At 37.4% G+C, this 17,256-nt stretch overlaps 1 protein-coding gene across 10 annotated transcripts in view; it reads left to right on the top strand.

The window, feature by feature from the left end:
- Positions 1-17,256, top strand: part of CPLANE1 (ciliogenesis and planar polarity effector complex subunit 1) — a 128,428-nt gene that overhangs the window by 40,516 nt on the left and 70,656 nt on the right. For 9 of the 10 annotated variants that reach the window (XM_067730531.1, XM_067730539.1, XM_067730534.1 and 6 more), the window contains exons 25-32: positions 822-1,122; positions 2,590-3,499; positions 8,422-8,570; positions 9,182-9,348; positions 9,865-9,953; positions 10,925-11,004; positions 12,303-12,380; positions 13,781-13,973. In XM_067730531.1, coding sequence (XP_067586632.1) covers positions 822-1,122; positions 2,590-3,499; positions 8,422-8,570; positions 9,182-9,348; positions 9,865-9,953; positions 10,925-11,004; positions 12,303-12,380; positions 13,781-13,973 — 1,967 coding nt within the window. The remainder of the gene's footprint in view (positions 1-821; positions 1,123-2,589; positions 3,500-8,421; positions 8,571-9,181; positions 9,349-9,864; positions 9,954-10,924; positions 11,005-12,302; positions 12,381-13,780; positions 13,974-17,256) is intronic. The other variant, XM_067730530.1, reaches the window with a different exon arrangement.

Here is a 17,256-nt window from a genome sequence, read left to right as displayed (position 1 = left end):
TGAAAAAGTTGAAATGCTGTGAGAATTAGCAATATGTGACACAGAGACATGAAGTGAGCAAATGCTGCTGGAAAAATGGCACCAGTAGACTTGCTTGAAGGTTGCCCCAAACCTTCACAGATATTGCAATTTGTAAAAAATGCAATATCTGTGAAGTACAATGAAATGAGGTATTCATAATGTTGTAGAAATTTTTAAAGAATTCAGATTACTCTCTGTTTTAGAACTATAGTTATTTAAGTCTAGTAATATCCTATGATGTACATTATTGCATTAATGTACTTACATTGTATTTATATTTTTTCAGACTTTTTTGAAATCTCTAAAATGTCATGTTTATGTATTAATGATACTTAAAAATTTTTATGCAGGCAGTCTTGAAAAACCTCCCTTTCTATTGTTTTCTGTTACTTGAAGTCAGAAAGGTGTTTTTGTTTCTTTGGCTAAAATTATACTTATTTTCTCTTGTGTGCCACTCTATGGGAGTGAGAAGAATGTTAGTGATTCTTTCTCTAATTATCAGATTTTTGAACCAGTTAAATTGCTTCTAAATTTTTTGTTTTCCAGGGCATACTTTTTTATGGAGTCACTTTTATTGTTCTTTAATGGACCTTTTCTAGCTTCTCCTGTTCTACCTTAAAAATATGGACCATACCTTTCTAACAGATATTGAAAAAAAGCATGATCTGTAAGATTGTAGAACTAAGCCTTAGCCATCAGTTAGATTTCATGTTCCCAGGGGGGACCAGAATTGCGTCCCCTTATGTCTTGAGTTGAAACATTTTAATGAACTTTAAGGCCTTTTGTTCTTTTCTTTCTAGGTCCCCAAACTCAGGAAATGATGTCTGTTATCATGCATTCTATCCATAAAGTGAGGGTGAAAGCTCTGAAACGTGTGCAGAGAAATATAGGTTCTTTTGAGATGAATATATGGGAACCAACTGAAGAAGAAAAACCGGCTGAGGTTCTAGGTTTTGACAAGTTTTCCTTGGGAACTAGTTTGAGCAGGAGCACACTCACAGAACCAGGGAATTCTGTGGTCCACAGTGATGCAGATACAGCTGATACTTTCTCAGAAGCTTTGTTGGCTGGAGAAAAAAGTAGGATACATTTCTCTCAAAGGTACAATTGAGATCTTGTAATAGAAAGCATTCACTTCCTTTGGGAACAAAGTACGTTCAGTATTTTCATGCAACTGATTTTTATTTCCAGTAACCTCACTGATTGTATTATTACCACCCTCCATACCCACAAGAATGTTAGGAGTGTAAGATGAGACTGTTGAAAATCCATTTAAAATATTACTGAGATACAAAATAATTTTGCCACCTGAAGGTATAAAATAAAATGAGTAGATGAAATTCTAGAGTTCACTGGAGGACTTTTAGTTCTTTCAGCTATCTTAGACTTAAATAGTTCAGGATTATTTGGTTAGCTATATTATTTTTGGAGTTTCCAGGGAAGGAATTTGCAAATTCATCTTTTTTTTTTCTTTTTGCACATTCATCTTTAAAGCTTGTCTGTAAATTGTTGAGAAATTCTTGCTTATCAGTTAAACCTCTGTTACTTTGACTTAAGCAGATTTTTTTCTTTATAATTCAATATCTACAATGCAGTTTATCCTTCTCATGACTGAAAGACTATACAATCAACCATAATCTTGCTTAAGTGAAATAATATCATCTACTTCAAACATCTGCTTAAACTGTATCTGGTAGTATCATAAATGATGTGCTTGTTTCACCAAACAAATTCAGTGTTAGCACAGGAATACCTTGGAGACTGCTTATTTTGTATTCTTAATAGGAAGAGACATGGCGGCTTCAGCCCAGGTGCCCAACTGGAAGCTTTCTTTTATTGAGGGAACTAAGGATCTGTGTTCTGCCCTAAGAACCATGTTGAAAGGAAACAGATTTAAAAGTAATTATGGCTGGTAGTTAGGTGCCTGCCCAACAGGTTAATAGCAGCAGAAAGGAAACAGATTTAAAAGTAATTATGGCTGGTAGTTAGGTGCCTGCCCAACAGGTTAATAGCAGCAGAAAGTGTTTAGAAAAATACCCAACTTTTGTGTGGTAAAGAATCCTGAGGGCAGTCCTGCTTCTTGCATGTCATACAGGGAAGCTGAAAGGGGTAGATGCAAGAGAGAAACAGAAAACTGTAAACTGTGATGTGTATTGGTGGCTTGTGATTTTTTATTGACTTTGTATAGTATTTCTAAATTCTGACCTGTTAGAGGACCTTTTTTTTTTCCCCAGAAAAAGTCATGTTTTTTTTAATAGTGAAATTTCTGTGAACACATTTTAATCTTTTTTAACATAAAATTTCCCTTTTGATATTAATCTGTTATATTTTTTGGACTCAGAATGTTCAGCTCGAGTGAATACTTAGAGATCTTTGCCCCTTAATTGAAAGACAGGTTATCAAGGCATCAAAAAACAAGAGATATGACTTAACCAGCAGAGAGAATTTTTATTGTCAATGCTAAGATCATTTTTAGTGATTAAATGCTAAGATCATTTTTAGTGATTAAATGATTAAAAGATCATTTTTAGTGATTAAATGATCTTTTTAAATTTTATTTTGCTATAGAAATGCCCCAAATCACATGGAATTAACATTGAGTGGTGAGCCCAATGGAAAAAAGAAAATATGTAATCAGAAGGAAAACCCTAAAAGAAAAGAAGATCATGAAAAGTTGTTACAAAATGCACTTCCTGTAATAGGTGTTTGGGAATTTGAACGTGACGATGATGAATATATTAAATTCCTTGAACTCTTCTTGAGTTATGTTCTTGAAAGAGACCTACTTGGTTCCAAGGATGCTGGCATTCCATTTCTAACTAGCTTTTCTGGACATCTTAGAGAACATGAACTTAATTCTTTACTTTTTGATGTACATACAACATTAAAACGACGTCAGGGCAAAACCAAAAGCCAGAATGTATTTAGAGCTGGCTCTTGCTTTGTTGTTGCTCCTGAGTCGTATGAGTATGAAAAATCAGAAAACCAGACACTTTCAGCTTCTGTACTGGTTAATCAAGGGATCAGGCCTTTTTTAGAGAATCCTTTGAATGAAGTCAGTAAAAATGAAGGGAAGAGTGGGTTGTTTGGTTTAAAACAGAAGTCATTTTACAGAATACAAGATGACAACGCAGAGAAAACTTTAATACAGAGATGGTCAAACCATAGTTTTTACACTCCCAAGTCTGTTGAAACTAGAAGATGTATTTTCAAAGCAATTCAACGCAATGATATTAACCCTCGAGAAGATCTTCCTCTAGCACTAAATAACACATTTGGCAGTATAAGAAGGCTGTTGGAATGGATGATAAGATGGTCTGATAGAAGACTGCTCTGTGATTTTGGTTTCACTGCGTCATCCTGTGAGTACAGTCCCGTCATTCGTGTAAAGACCTCTACAGCTGCCATTCTTACATCATTGTGGCTTTTGAAACAACCCTATTTTGCTACATATAAGGCAAAAAATGCCATTATTAAGGTAAATACTTGAATTGTTAATTACATACAAATGAGAATTCTCATTTTAGATTAAAGCTATATTTATATTTCCTGATATAATAAAGAATCACTAAGTAACAAAGTTAATGACAATGCTGATTATAACCTGTTATCACCTAATTTTTTAAAGTGGTTCCTTTAATTCTTAAAAATGATAAATTAGGGTTAAAGTGCTTTCAGAGAGGCTGTGAGGTTTTGAGGTTTCATATGTGTTTATAAAAAGGAAGAAGAGAGAGTTCTCTGGTGGTCTAGTGGTTAGGATTTGGTGCTTTCACTGCCGTGGCCCGGGTTCAGTCCCTGGTTGGGAAACTGATATATCCTGCAAGCTGCGTGGCGTGGCCAAAATAAAAAAAAAAAAAAAAAAAAGAGGAAGAAAAAGGAGATAATTTTAAGTGATATTACATTTCTGTTATTTCTTTTTAAAGTTTTAGGGTTTTGTTCAGATGAGGAAGAACTAGGCAGCTGTCCAGTTTTTATTACTGCTATCTCATTGTATGTATTAGGGGATCATCTTTTCTTATACTATCTGGCAGATGAGGTTGGAGGACCAAACCTAGAAAGGCAGATGGATATCAGTAGAGAAATTAATGCTTATGGGCTATTCTTTCTTTTTTTTTTTTTGCGGTACGCGGGCCTCTCACTGTTGTGGCCTCTCCCGTTGCGGAGCACAGGCTCCGGACGCGCAGGCTCAGCGGCCATGGCTCACGGGCCCAGCCGCTCCGCGGCATGTGGGATCCTCCCAGACCAGGGCACAAACCCGTGTCCCCTGCATCAGCAGACTTTCAACCACTGTGCCACCAGGGAAGCCTGGGCTATTCTTTCTTTTCTCTACCCAGTGACAAGTAAAAGGCTGCTCTTTTAACCTAACTGTTTGCAAGGCAAGTATTTTTTTCATAAATATCTTTTGATTGAGTACTTGCTGTTGTACTCCAGAAAAAGATGGAGGTGAATTTCTTGGAAAACAAATTTCTATATGGTAAAGTAGTTGGGACATGGACTTTTTTTTTAATATTTGGAGAATTCCAATAGTACCTAAATTTGTTCTTTTTTTTTCAGTTTTATTGAGGTATAATTCAAATTTGCTTTTGTTTCCTTTGCTTTTGGTGTCAAATCCAAAAAATCATCATCAAGGAGCTTTAACTGCCTGTCTTTTCTTCTAGGAGCTTTATAGTTTCAGGTCTTACTTTCAAGTCTTTAATCCATTTTGAGTTAATTTTTGTGTTGGCTTCTATGTTGGCTGCATAAATATTAATTGATGTTATATATTCTTGATGAATTGGCCCCTTTATCATTATATAATGAGCTTCTTTGTTGTTATAGTCTTTGGCTTAAAGTTCGTTTTGTCTAAATATAGCTACCCCTGTTTTCCTTTGGTTTCTGCTTGCATGGAATACTTTTCCAGATCTTCACTTTCAGTATGTGTGTGTCTTTAAAGCTGAAGCGAGTCTCTTGTAGGCAGTATACAGTTGGGTCTTTTTTTAATCCATTCAACTACTCCATGTCTTCTGATTGGAGAATTTAGTCCATTTACCTTTAAATCAATTATAGATATGTATGGATATGTATGGGCTTAATACTGCCATTTTGTTAATTGTTTTCTGGTTGTTTTGTATTTCCTTTGTTCTTTTCTTCCTCTCTTGCTGTTTTTTTTTTTTGTTTGTTTTTGGCCATGCCACATGGCTTACAGGATCTCAGTTTCTTTCCCACCCAAAGATTGAATGCAGGCCACAGCAGTGACAATGCAAATCCTAACCACTAGGCCACCAGGGAACTCCCTCTTCCTCTTTTGCTCTATTCTTTGAGATTTGAATATTTTCTGTAGAGGTATGCTTGGATTCCTTTTAAAAAATCTTTTGTGGGTTTTTTGTTCACTTGTTTACTATAGGCTTTTGCTTTGTGGTTACCATGAGGCTTATACTGAAACAAGTTATATTCGTAATAGTCTGTTTTAAGCTGATAACTTAGCTTCGAATGCATACAAAAGCTCTGCATATTTATTACACTACCCCCCCCTGCATTTTATATTTTTGATGTAACAATTTATATCTTTTTACATTGTATATCCATTAATAAATTATTGTAGTTATAGTTATCTTTAATACTTTTGTGATTTATTCTTCATAATAGAGTTATGAGTGTTTAACCCACCACCATTACAACACTAGAATATTCTGAATTTAACTATATATTTACCTTTACCAATGAGTTTTATACTTTCGTATGTTTTTCTGCTACTAATTAGCATCTATTTGTTTCACCTTGAAGAACTCTTTTTAACTTTTCTTGTAAGGCTGGTTTAGTGGTCATGAACTCCTTCAGCTTTTGCTTGTCTGGAAAACTATCTTTCCTTCAATTCTGAAGGACAACTTTGCTGGGTAGAGTATTCTTGGTTGGCAGTTTTTTTCTTTCAGCACTTTTAATATATCATGCCATTCCCTTCTGGACTACAGAATTTCTGCTGAAAAATCTACTGATAACATTATAGGGGTTCCTCTATATGTAACAAATTGTTTTTCTTTTGCTGCTTTTAAGATTCTCTCCTTGTTTTTAACTCTTGTCTCTTGGTGTAGGTTTCTTTGAATTTATGTTATTTTGAACTTTCTGGGCTTTCTGGATCGGATGTCTGTTTACTTACCCAGGTTTCAGTAGTTTTCAGCCATTATTTCTTTGAATAAGCTTTTTGCCCCTTTCTCTCTTTCTGGAACCTCTGTAATGCATATATTGGTCCCTTAAGTTATCTGCACTCTTTTATTCTTCTTCCTTCTTGCTTCTTTGATTCCACTGCCCTATTTTTGAGTTCTCTGGTCCTTTTTTCTGCTTGATTTAGTCTGTTACTGAATCCCTTCAGTGACTTTTTCAGTTCAGCTATTGTGTTCTTCAGTTCTAATTTACGTTTTGTACTTTTTTTGTATTTTCTGTCTCTTCCTTGAAAGTGTCACTTTGTTCGTGCATTGTTGGCCTCATCTCAGTGATTGTTATTTTAGATCTCTATCAGGTAAATCACTTATCTCTTTCATTAAGATCTGTTTCTGGAGATTTATCTTATTCATTTGTTTGGAACATATTCCTCTGTTTCTTTATTTTCTTTGAGTCTCTTTGTTGGTTTCTGAGCATTAGGTAAAATAGCCACATTGTCCAGTCTGAACAGAGTGGTCTTATGTAGGAGATGAACCTCATCAGTTAGCTTGGCTTAAGCTTTTGGTTGTCTCTGAAACCTTTGTGATTATCTAAGCCTCCTTTGTTCTTCTTGATTCCTAGTAATTGAGGTTATGCGAAGACCTGTCAGTGTCCCAAAGGGGTAGATCACATTTAGCACCAGATGCAGGCTGATTGGAAGCCAGACCCTCAGACAGCATGTGGCAAAGTATGTAGTTAAGCCCTTCTTGGGGAGTAACCGGGAGATGGGTATTTTTGCCTGCTCCCTGTGGTCTGGGCCCATGTGTATAGCCATTGTGGGTATTCCTGCACCCATTAAGAACTGCTTCTTTGTTTGCTACAGTCCTGTAGGACTTGTGAATACAAGCCGTACTGGCTATCAGAGGCAGGTGGTCCAGGGACCTCCCCCTCAGTCAGCAGCTGCAAAAACTGGGGCAACATATGCATGTACAGGCTCCTTCTAGGGAGGTACTGATGACTTGGAGCAGGCTAGATAGAGAAGATAGAGGAGGTGTCCTTTGGCCTCCCTGGTGTCTGGGGAGGGCTGGAGCCAGGCACGGGATCCCCAGGCAGCAGCTTACAAAGTATGCAGATGGACTTATTCCAGGGGAAGACTGGGAGATGGCTGTTTTTGCCTGCCCCTCTGTGCTAAGCCCTGTGGGGATAGCTGCAGTGGAGTGCTCACACACTTGTTAATAACTGCATCTTTGTTTGCTATAGTTTTGTGGTTTCATGGATACAAGATTCTTTGGCTCTCAGAGCTAGGTGTTTTGGGGGCCTGATTCTCAAGTAGAAGTCTTAAAAGTCTGGGCACTAAATGTAGGGTCGAAACGCTTTGCTTTTTAGAAGCTGGAAGTTAGAAGTTCCCTCCTGCTTGTAGGGCGCTGTTCCAGGGTTGGGGTTTAGGGTCAGATTGTGTTTCAGCCTTAACTGCCTGTTTCAACATGTGTTTTCTTATTCCCCTGATGTGTAGGAGTCACTCAGTGAGTTTCTGGATTTCTTTCAGTGGTAATTTTCTGTGTGTAGTTGTACATTCAGTGTGTCTGTGAGAGGAGGAGAATTCAGGAGCCTCCTGTGTTGCCATCTTGGTCAACACCCCTCCACACTTTTTAATTCTTCGTTTGTTCTATTTTGAATTGCCTTCATTTTAAACTAGTTTATTCTGGGTTGAAGAAATTTTGTTGTTTTATGTTTTCTTTTTGTGTTTTTTTTTTCCTTTTTTTTAGATCAGTTTCTGTTATTGTAAGGTAGTTTAGAAGATACTGTGATATTTGTTGTCATGGAAATTTTTAAGTGTTTCTAGGTGATGCATACCTAAATTTCTAAGTAAAACAAAAGAGGTACATCCCTTGTATTTTTAGCTGCATATATTTTTGCCCACTATGTCATTTTGAAATAATTACTAAATGTCTTTATAACTGTAAAGAGAGTGAAATGAAAGCAACTTTACATTTTTATTGCTATTGTTCTGTGGCCTGAAAACACTGGTGATATACCTTTCAAGTTTGTAAGGCTGATTTCTTTTGAATACTCTTTAGGTAGTCAAGCTTATTTTTTCTAGGTGGAATAAAGACAGTCATTGCTTCAGCATCAAATATTGAGTATTAGAAATGCAGTAAATACTTGGTAAATGAATAAGAGACTTAATCAGGAGAAGTTCTGTAGAAAGTATTAATAATCTAAAAATATAATGAAAAGTAAGGGATTCAGTAATGAATATTAAGTACTATAAATGGTTTGTTTTAGGTGCTAGAGAATAATTACCCTGAGCCTCAGAATGGACCCAATATAGAGAGTGATTATAAAACAGATGCTGGTTGTTCTGTTGCAGTATCCACTCAAGGTGGGAGTGAGGAAGGAAATGATCAGAATGAATCTTGTCAAAGTATCTTGAAGTAAGTTGCTGATTATACCTTCCTTTTCAAATACCTTGTTTGATGGTGTTTGGGCTTAAAGGAGAATTGAACCCTTGAAGGTTAAAGAAATGAGCATTTCTTTGAACTAGAGAAGCAGTAAGCAAGTGCTTTCTGAAGTACTTTAACAATTCATTACAAATTTTGTTTCTTTACGTGTTGGTCTAGCTTATATCTTGTAAGAGAGGAGCTAATTCATCCCAAGAGATCCCTTTATTATGTTCATTGATTTCCTGTGTCAGAGGAAGTTGAACTAATCATCTCATCCATTTTTCCATATTAAGTAATACTACAAGTAATGTATCTTTGAATACTAAAGCTGAAGCCTTGGTAGCAGGAAGATTCCTTTGTGAGAACGGCAAATTTAGAAAAGTCGAAATTATTCTAATCCTTTGAGTAAATAAAAATGGGACATTCAATTACTTATTGAACAACCTTTTGTTAAGCTTCTGGTATTTGCCATACATGGTTAAAAAACAAACTTTATAAATACGAAAGCTTAGTTTGTTCTTTTTCAATAAACTGAATCAATTGAAAGCAAGCTCTTTGTTCCCAAGAATGAGTTATAATTTTAGCTGCTTAATTTTTGTCAGTAGAATGCCAACTGAAGTAAAAAATCCCGAAATAAAAGGAACCAATGATGAAATTATTTCTGTCACTGATGATACTGAAAAAGTGTTTGTAGATATTGAGGAGGATCTTTTAGAAGTAGAAACATTTGCACAGGAGGAAATGGATATATACCCATCAGACTATGAAGGTCAGTTCATTTAGCTAATCTTTTTGTTTGACCTTACTAATTTGATATTGGTGAATGATTATCTGAGATAACTTAGTCTTACATCTAAATTAGCATATTTATAATAGCCTAAAGCCAAGTATTTAAAGAGTATTTAATATTTATGAAACGTTAAGCATATTAACTTATAACCTAAATATACAATTTTGAGGCCTTTTGCCTTGCTGTGTAATTATTATGGGTCTCCTCATTGCTGTGAACCAATTTTATGAACCTTTCCTTGGCAGTCTTCTTTAAAACAGAAACTCTCAGAGCTTTATATGGAGTTATACACACTGATATGAGGCCTCTCAAGGCTCACCTGTGATTCACTTGATGAAGAGGGGTTGTCTCTAGGTGTTTAAAGATATTTTTGTAAGGAGGATAGAAAATGTTTCTGCCATTATATTGTTTCCTATAATATTTCTGAACATTCTAAAAAGAAAATTGATTATTTTTCAAAAGGTCAGTTTTCTCTTCCTTCTTGTTTCCGTGTAGAGGATGCCAAAGAATCTGTTGGAATTGTTAAAAGTCCCAGTATTGCGTCTTACATGCAGATGCAGACTTTACCACAGCATTTAGAAGAAGTAAGTCTATAAGTAGTGGATAAAGTTACTTAAATTATGCTATGGTAACAGTATAGTGTTTTTTTCAATATATCCAACCAAGGCTATTCTCTCTTAAAAGTGTACTGTGGATTGTAGAGGGTAGCCATGTAGCATTTTTCTTTCACTGAAATTCTATAATTAGTTAGATGTCTAATAATTTCAGGCAATGAAATGTTAATTTCATAAACTGCTGTAATAAATTAATGTAATCAAGAGTGATGCAAGTGTTCCACATTCAGAATGTATAATTCAGCAGTAATGTGCAGTTTTTACACATACATGCACTTTTATGTATTACTTCTTTTCTCAAAACCCTATACTCTGGATTTCCAGGTAGAACACAGACATCTCTAATTATTGAAACAATTACTTTAAGAAGGATGTTTTTTTTTTTTTTTTCTGATATTCTAGTTGTTTTCACAGCGTACAGTTGGCCCTTGAACAACATGGCAGTTAGGGGCTTTGACCCCCATGCAGTCAAAAATCCTCATCCATTCATCCCTTAGTATTCATGGAGGATTGGTTCCAGGACCTGGCGCGGATTCAACCAACCCCAGATGGTGTAGTGTATTTACTGAAAAAATCTGCATATAAGTGCACCCCCTTAGTTCAGACCAGTGTTGTTCAAAGGTCAGTTGTATTTACTTATGTAGTGATGTGTGTGTAATTTAATTTACAAATACATTGTAAATACATTGTAAATGATTTCTAGTGACATTATTTGTCTTTGTAGTTTAATATGCTCAGTGGCTCAGGGTGATGGGCCAAAGGCATCAACATAAAGGTCTAGTCAGAGCAGGACTGGGAGTACATTTTAATGTTTGGTTTCGCACTTGCTTTTAGACTGTTTTTATTCCAGGCAAATGGCTAACGTGAAACTCAAGATACCTAAGACAGTAATACCTGTTTGTTTCACCTATTTTCTTTTTGGGTACTATTAATTTTAACAGCATTCCACAGGAGAGGTTCAGTGTCCAAGGGAAGAACTGTTAGAGACATGTGTGGAGGAAAAATCAACTGAACAGAAAGGGTAAGGGGGAAAAAGTATGGAAAGCTTTCAGAGCTCATCTGGGATTCACTTGATGAAGAGGGTTTTTTGTTTTCCTCATCATTGACAATATATATTTTATGGTGATACTGTGTTCCTAGTGAAATTGTAACCTCAATTTAATAGTAATGGTAGTGATGATTTTTAGTAAATTCTATACTTCTAAATCTTGGTAGAGTGAAATAAATAATGATGTCTAAAATGCTTTTTGTTCTCCTGTCACTATCAACCTTAAAGTAAAATATAGCTATGAATATACCAGAGTTATTCAGCTGCTAATTAGGGTACTCCCTTTCCATACTAATTCCACTTTTCATGGGTCAAGTAAAGAATCATTATGAGTCATATATGTATAATCTTTCAGTGTTATGGTATGATTACTGCACACTGTCCATAGGGCTTTGATGGACACATACTCTGCTTGCTAGCTTATTATTTTGTGTGTGTGTGTGTGTGTGTGTGTGTGTGTGGTACGCGGGCCTCTCACTGTTGTGGCCTCTCCCGTTGCGGAGCACAGGCTCCGGACGCGCAGGCTCAGCGGCCATGGCTCACGGGCCCAGCCGCTCCGCGGCATGTGGGATCTTCCCGGACCGGGGCACGAACCCGTGTCCCCTGCATTGGCAGGCGGACTCCCAACCACCGTGCCACCAGGGAAGCCCGCTAGCTTATTATTGCTTCAAGGATAGCTGCAGGCAGTTTTCATTTGTTGCAGTTTGGGCATGATTTCTTAATTTTTAGAATTTTTGATGTTTTAGAATTTTAGAATTACCTCAGATAAGAGAGGCAACATAATTAGATTTTCTTTCTCTTCTTTTTTGTTGGGGTCTTCTGTGGATAATTAACAAAAAAATATGTTTAATGTCCTGTGCCTTTACAAGTAATATAGATATTTCTATTAATAAAAAGCTAGTCATTACAGTTTCAGATGTGATAATGGTCTCTGTAGTGTTCCTGAGCAAAGTGTCTGCTTCTTCCTAGGTAAAATTTGAGGTCCCAGCTAACTTCGTTTCTGCTCATTTTAGATTATATTATTTCTGTTGCCAAGCGTTTAATAGTGTTCAAGTCGTATATTAAAGCCATCCAGACATATTCTTTGCTTTTGTTTGAATCTGTTACTATTGCTATAGAGACAGATGTAAATAGATTGTAATTATGAGCTAAGCATTACAGAAGATTAGAGGACGTTTAGACTCTTAGATTGCGGGGCATTAGATCACCTGGACCTTAGGTAATGCGAAGAATATCTTGCTTCCTAACTGATTATTAATCTCTAATTATAGTATGATCGAAGGCTTTATGGATCCAGAACACATCACTCCTCATTCATTTGGTGTAGATACAAGTTCAGAAGTTTCTAGGTGAGAATTTTTGCATACTGTACCATATTGATATAATTACAAATAGATAAGAGAATGAAATGATGCCTGCTGTACCATTTTGAAATAATTACTAACATCTTGACCAAAAACTAAGAGAGTAAAAGATTTTCCTCTAACAGTTGTGTTTTAAAGACATGCAGGAACTATTTTAGAACAAGTCTTTTCTGGAAAAAAGAAATAGTGGATATATTATTGAAAGATGTAGTTCTTGCTCATTTTCAGCCTCTAGCAGATCTCGAATAGCATATGAAATGCTTCTAATTCTCTCATAGAAAAGAGTCATCCAGTTGTCTTCTGTATTTATTTTACAGAAGTTGAACAGTGTTTAGTGTTTACAAATCGTGTTGAAATAGGAGAATGATATAGCACAAATTTGCTTTAAAAAAATTCTCCAGTATTAGAATTTATCTCCTTGTTACTTGTTGAAAGCAAAGGCCAATAAAGTTGTCTTAAAATAGGCAAGTCAGTTGTAACGCCTGTTTTTTATGGATTTCCCAAATATAGTTTTGTTATTAAGGTTGTGAGATGCTTGATAAAAGGCAAATGTTATTGCTAAAAGGGAGTGAATGTAAATCCAAATAAATATAAACACAGTTTAATGTGTTATTTTCTTTATAGAGACAATGATCAGTTTATTTCGACATGATAGTGCCTGTTCCCTAATTTAGGTTATAAAATTGATTTGCTTGTACAACATTGAGTCCCTTCTATGTTTTAAGGAATCATCCCCAAACAATCATTTTATAAAACAAAACTTACTTTGATTTTTAACTTTTATTTCTAAATAAGCATTTTTGTTAGGGTTTAATTATTAATATCAACTCTCTGTTTGGAAATGAAATGTTCACAATACTGTTATTTCACATTTAATGAAGAACGACAGGAGTTTGCTCTATCCATGTTAGAATTAAACATTTTTTTAACCCATACTTTCCACAGTTTTCTTAAATCCATTCTGGATCATTAAATTTAGTCCAAGAAGTATATTCCCAAGCCAAATTACGTACTCTGTACACCTAATCGGAATGATTGCACAGGTCTCAAACTCAGATGCCTGTAGGGACCAGGCAAGTAAAATGAACGTGAGAACTGTCCTGTTATTGGTGTTATGGGTTGTAACACCATAGGGAGGGGACCATGGCTGACTAGACATTACATGTCCCTTAATTACAGCATTTGGATGAATAACTGTGCTGATGACAAATGTGTCTGGGGGCTGAGGGATAGAGTGAGATTGGCTTTAGAGTTTAAATTTCCTGAAAACCTCCAGAAAGCTTTTAAAGTAGAATTAAAAAGTAGGATCAAAATACTCAGCTCATAGACATCTAATTTGTTTCTTTCTTGATTAATGTGTTTTTTATTTATATGCTTCCACATAGTGCACGGATCTCTGCATGTAAAGAGAAATCTTCCTCAGCTCCACCTTTGGTATCAAATAGAGTCACTGTTGCTTCACAAACACCTGGGCCAACAGCTCAGCCAACCCAGAGAAACGAACCCAGGGCTCAGTTATCACATTATTCCGATTCTGTTAGGGAAATGCTCCAAGATGAAATGTTTAAATTAGTTCAGGTAAGCACATCTTCATATAAACAAGTAAGTCTACACATGATATATATGTAAGGTTTTAAAATATGAACAAACTTCCAGAGACGGACAAGTTAAAATTAAATTGCAGGGCTTCTCTGCTTTGGGCACTCTTGCTTTGTTATTCAGAAGTCCTAACTCTAGGGACTAGAGTCTAGGCTGAGTTCCCTACTTCCCATGGCGACTTTTTTTTACTGAGCTCTTGGGGATGCAGAGCTGCTCACAAAAGTGAGGTGGGGGATAATCAAACCAGACCAGCGGCCCCTGCTCAAAGGTGCGCAAAGTTTATTTTCTAACACAGCCTGTCACATCACATTTATCATCCCCAAACCAAATGTTGGCTTGGTTTGAAATTGTCCGCTGCATTTTAAAGTATTGTTCACTTTGCCTTCCATCATCTTTTTCTCACCTGGTTATCCTTTCCTCTGTCTACCAACAATTTTTAAATATTTCCCTTTTCTGTTTTATTCCTTAAACATTAATTTCCCTCAGATCTTCTCTTCTCTTCATGTGTTCTACATTCACTTTCATATCCTTTTTGTTTTTAATTGTACAATTTTCTTTTTTATTTATTTATTTTATTTTGCGCTGCGTTGGGTCTTAGTTGCTGTGCGTGGGTTTTCTCTCGTTGTGGCGAGCAGGGGCTACTCTTCGTTGTAGTGCGTGGGCTTCTCATTGCAGTGGCTTCTCTTGTTGCGGAGCATGGGCTCTAGGCACACGGGCTTCAGTAGCTGTGGCACGCGGGCTCAGTGGTTGTGGCTTGTGGGCTCTAGAGCGCAGGCTCAGTGGTTGTGGCTCACGGGCTTAGTTGCTCTGCGGCATGTGGCATCTTCATGGACCAGGGTGTGAACCCATGTCCCCTGCACTGGCAGGCAGATTCTTAACCACTGCGCCACCCTGGAAGCCCTCATATCCTTTTATGTGATGCAGTATACCATTTTTTTTTTTTTTTTTTTTTTTTTTTGCGTTACACGGGCCTCTCACTGTTGTGGCCTCTCCCATTGCGGAGCACAGGCTCTGGACGCGCAGGCTCAGCGGCCATGGCTCATGGGCCCAGCCGCTCCACGGCATGTGGGATCTTCCCGGACTGGGGCACGAACCCGTGTCCCCTGCATCGGCAGGAGGACTCTCAACCACTGCGCCACCAGGGAAGCCCCAGTATACCATTTTTATATGGATAATTCTGGGCACTAATTTTGTGAGTTTTTCAAATATGTGTACAGATTTTTATAAATACGACTCTTTTGTAATTAACTCATGTACAGCCTCATCCTGTATAGTTTAACAGTGAATGCGCCTGTGTGGTGTCTGGGCCCACAGCCAGGCTTGTGTGGCGTTCCCATGACTTCGTGACTGATTGGTGTCTTCCCATGTGGACTGTGGCCTGGCCAGAGACCCTCACACATCCCACTGTGGGGCAGCCAGGACTGTTCCCATCCTCCTAGCATTCCCATACCCCTCCTCTTGCCCTGCCCACACCCCTCCTCCAATAGAGACCTATGCCCTCCGTGACAGCTCCCCATGTGCTGTTGCTGGGATGTTTATACTAAAAAAAAAAATCTTTGAACTATGGGTCCTGATGGGAATACTTTTTCAGCATGTCCCACTGTGCCATGGAACTTTTTGAAACTGATTTTATTCTTATTCTTCTGAGTCTCTTCTTTCCCTTTTCTGTTTACTAGCATGACCTATTTTACCTGCTTAAAGTTTTAGAAGCATTTGTCAAACTTGTTTTTTGGATTACCTAGGGACTTTGCTGGTCATTGCCCTGTATATTTAACAAATTCTCCGGATAATTCTGGAGAAGATTAAGAATCACTGTCTTAGAGGGTCATCTTTACCTTCTTTCACTATGCATATCCAGTGTTTTACTATGCCCTCTTGACTCTTTTGCCCACATTGTATGTCAGTACAGTTACTTGCTATTTCTATAGCGGTAGCCAACCTTAGGTTCTTAGAACTTCATACTTCCATTGTCTCATATATGCATTTCTGAGACATTTTTCCCCAGATATTGTTTTAATACTCTTACTTTCCGGCTTTAAAATCTTCAGTAAATTTCAGGCACAAATTTGTATACTATATGATATCAGTCATGTTTTAAAAATACAAAGAATGGAACTTCCCTGGTGGTGCAGTGGTTAGGAATCTGCCTGCCAATGCAGGGGACATGGGTTTGAGCCCTGATCTGGGAAGATCCCGCATGCTGCAGAGCAACTAAGCCCATGCGCCACAACTACTGAGCCTGCGCTCTAGAGCCCGTGAGCCACAACTGCTGAGCCCACGTGCCACAACTACTGAAGCCCATGTGCCTAGAGCCCATGCTCCACAACAAGAGAAGACACCACAGTGAGAAGCATGCGCAGCGCAATGAGGAGTAGCCCCCACTCACTGCAACTAGAGAAAGCCCACAGCAACGGAGACCCAAAGCAGCCAAAAATAAATAAATAAATAATAAAAAAATAAAAATACGAAGAATGAAAGGATATACACTAAAAAATGTCAATACTAGTTATCTTTGGGAATAAGATTATGAATCATTTTTATTTTCTTTTTTATCCTTTTTTTTTCTGTAATAAGCATATATTTCTTTTGTAATTGAAGGGACCTACATTTTTTTTTAAAACCCGCAGTGTTTCCTTATTGGCTTGTTTTAAGAAGTGCAAATTCCTCTGTTGGGCTTGAAAGACCCCCATGGACAGCTTTTATCTTCCCTCTTTTCCCACCATACTCTCACAAGTCCAGTGGTTCTCAGAGTGTGGGCCCTGAACCAGTAGCATCAGCATCACTTAGATATTAGGAACACAAATTCTCAGGCTGCCATCCCAGACCTACTGGAATCAAACTCTGGGGATGGGGCTCAACAAAGAGTGCTTTTAGAAGTCCTACAGGTGGCTCTGATGCATGCTACAGTTTGGACCACTGTACTAACTTCTCATCAGCTATAAATTTCCTGCTCCATCTAAGCCAGTGTACATGCTAGTGGTTCCCAAGCTTTTCTGTACATTGAAATCACCTAGTCATCTTAAAAAATACTAATCCTGGCTCACATCCCCCGGATACTCTGATTTTATTGGTATAGGGTGTGACCTGGCCATTGGGACTTTTTAAATGCTCCTCAAGTGATTTTGTTATTCAAGGTTTGTCAGCCACAGTGCATACCTTTGCCTTTCACTTGGTCAGCCCTTCCACAGGAATTCCTCTCTCTTCACCTGTTGCTAATCTCTGCTTTTTTCTTTCCTGAAAAAACCCTGCCACAACACACCCA

Source organism: Pseudorca crassidens, chromosome 3, assembly GCF_039906515.1.
Source record: "Pseudorca crassidens isolate mPseCra1 chromosome 3, mPseCra1.hap1, whole genome shotgun sequence".
Classification (NCBI taxonomy): Eukaryota; Metazoa; Chordata; class Mammalia; order Artiodactyla; family Delphinidae; genus Pseudorca; species Pseudorca crassidens.
Note: the sequence above shows the minus strand (reverse complement) of the source record. Positions and strands in the feature narration are given on the sequence as shown.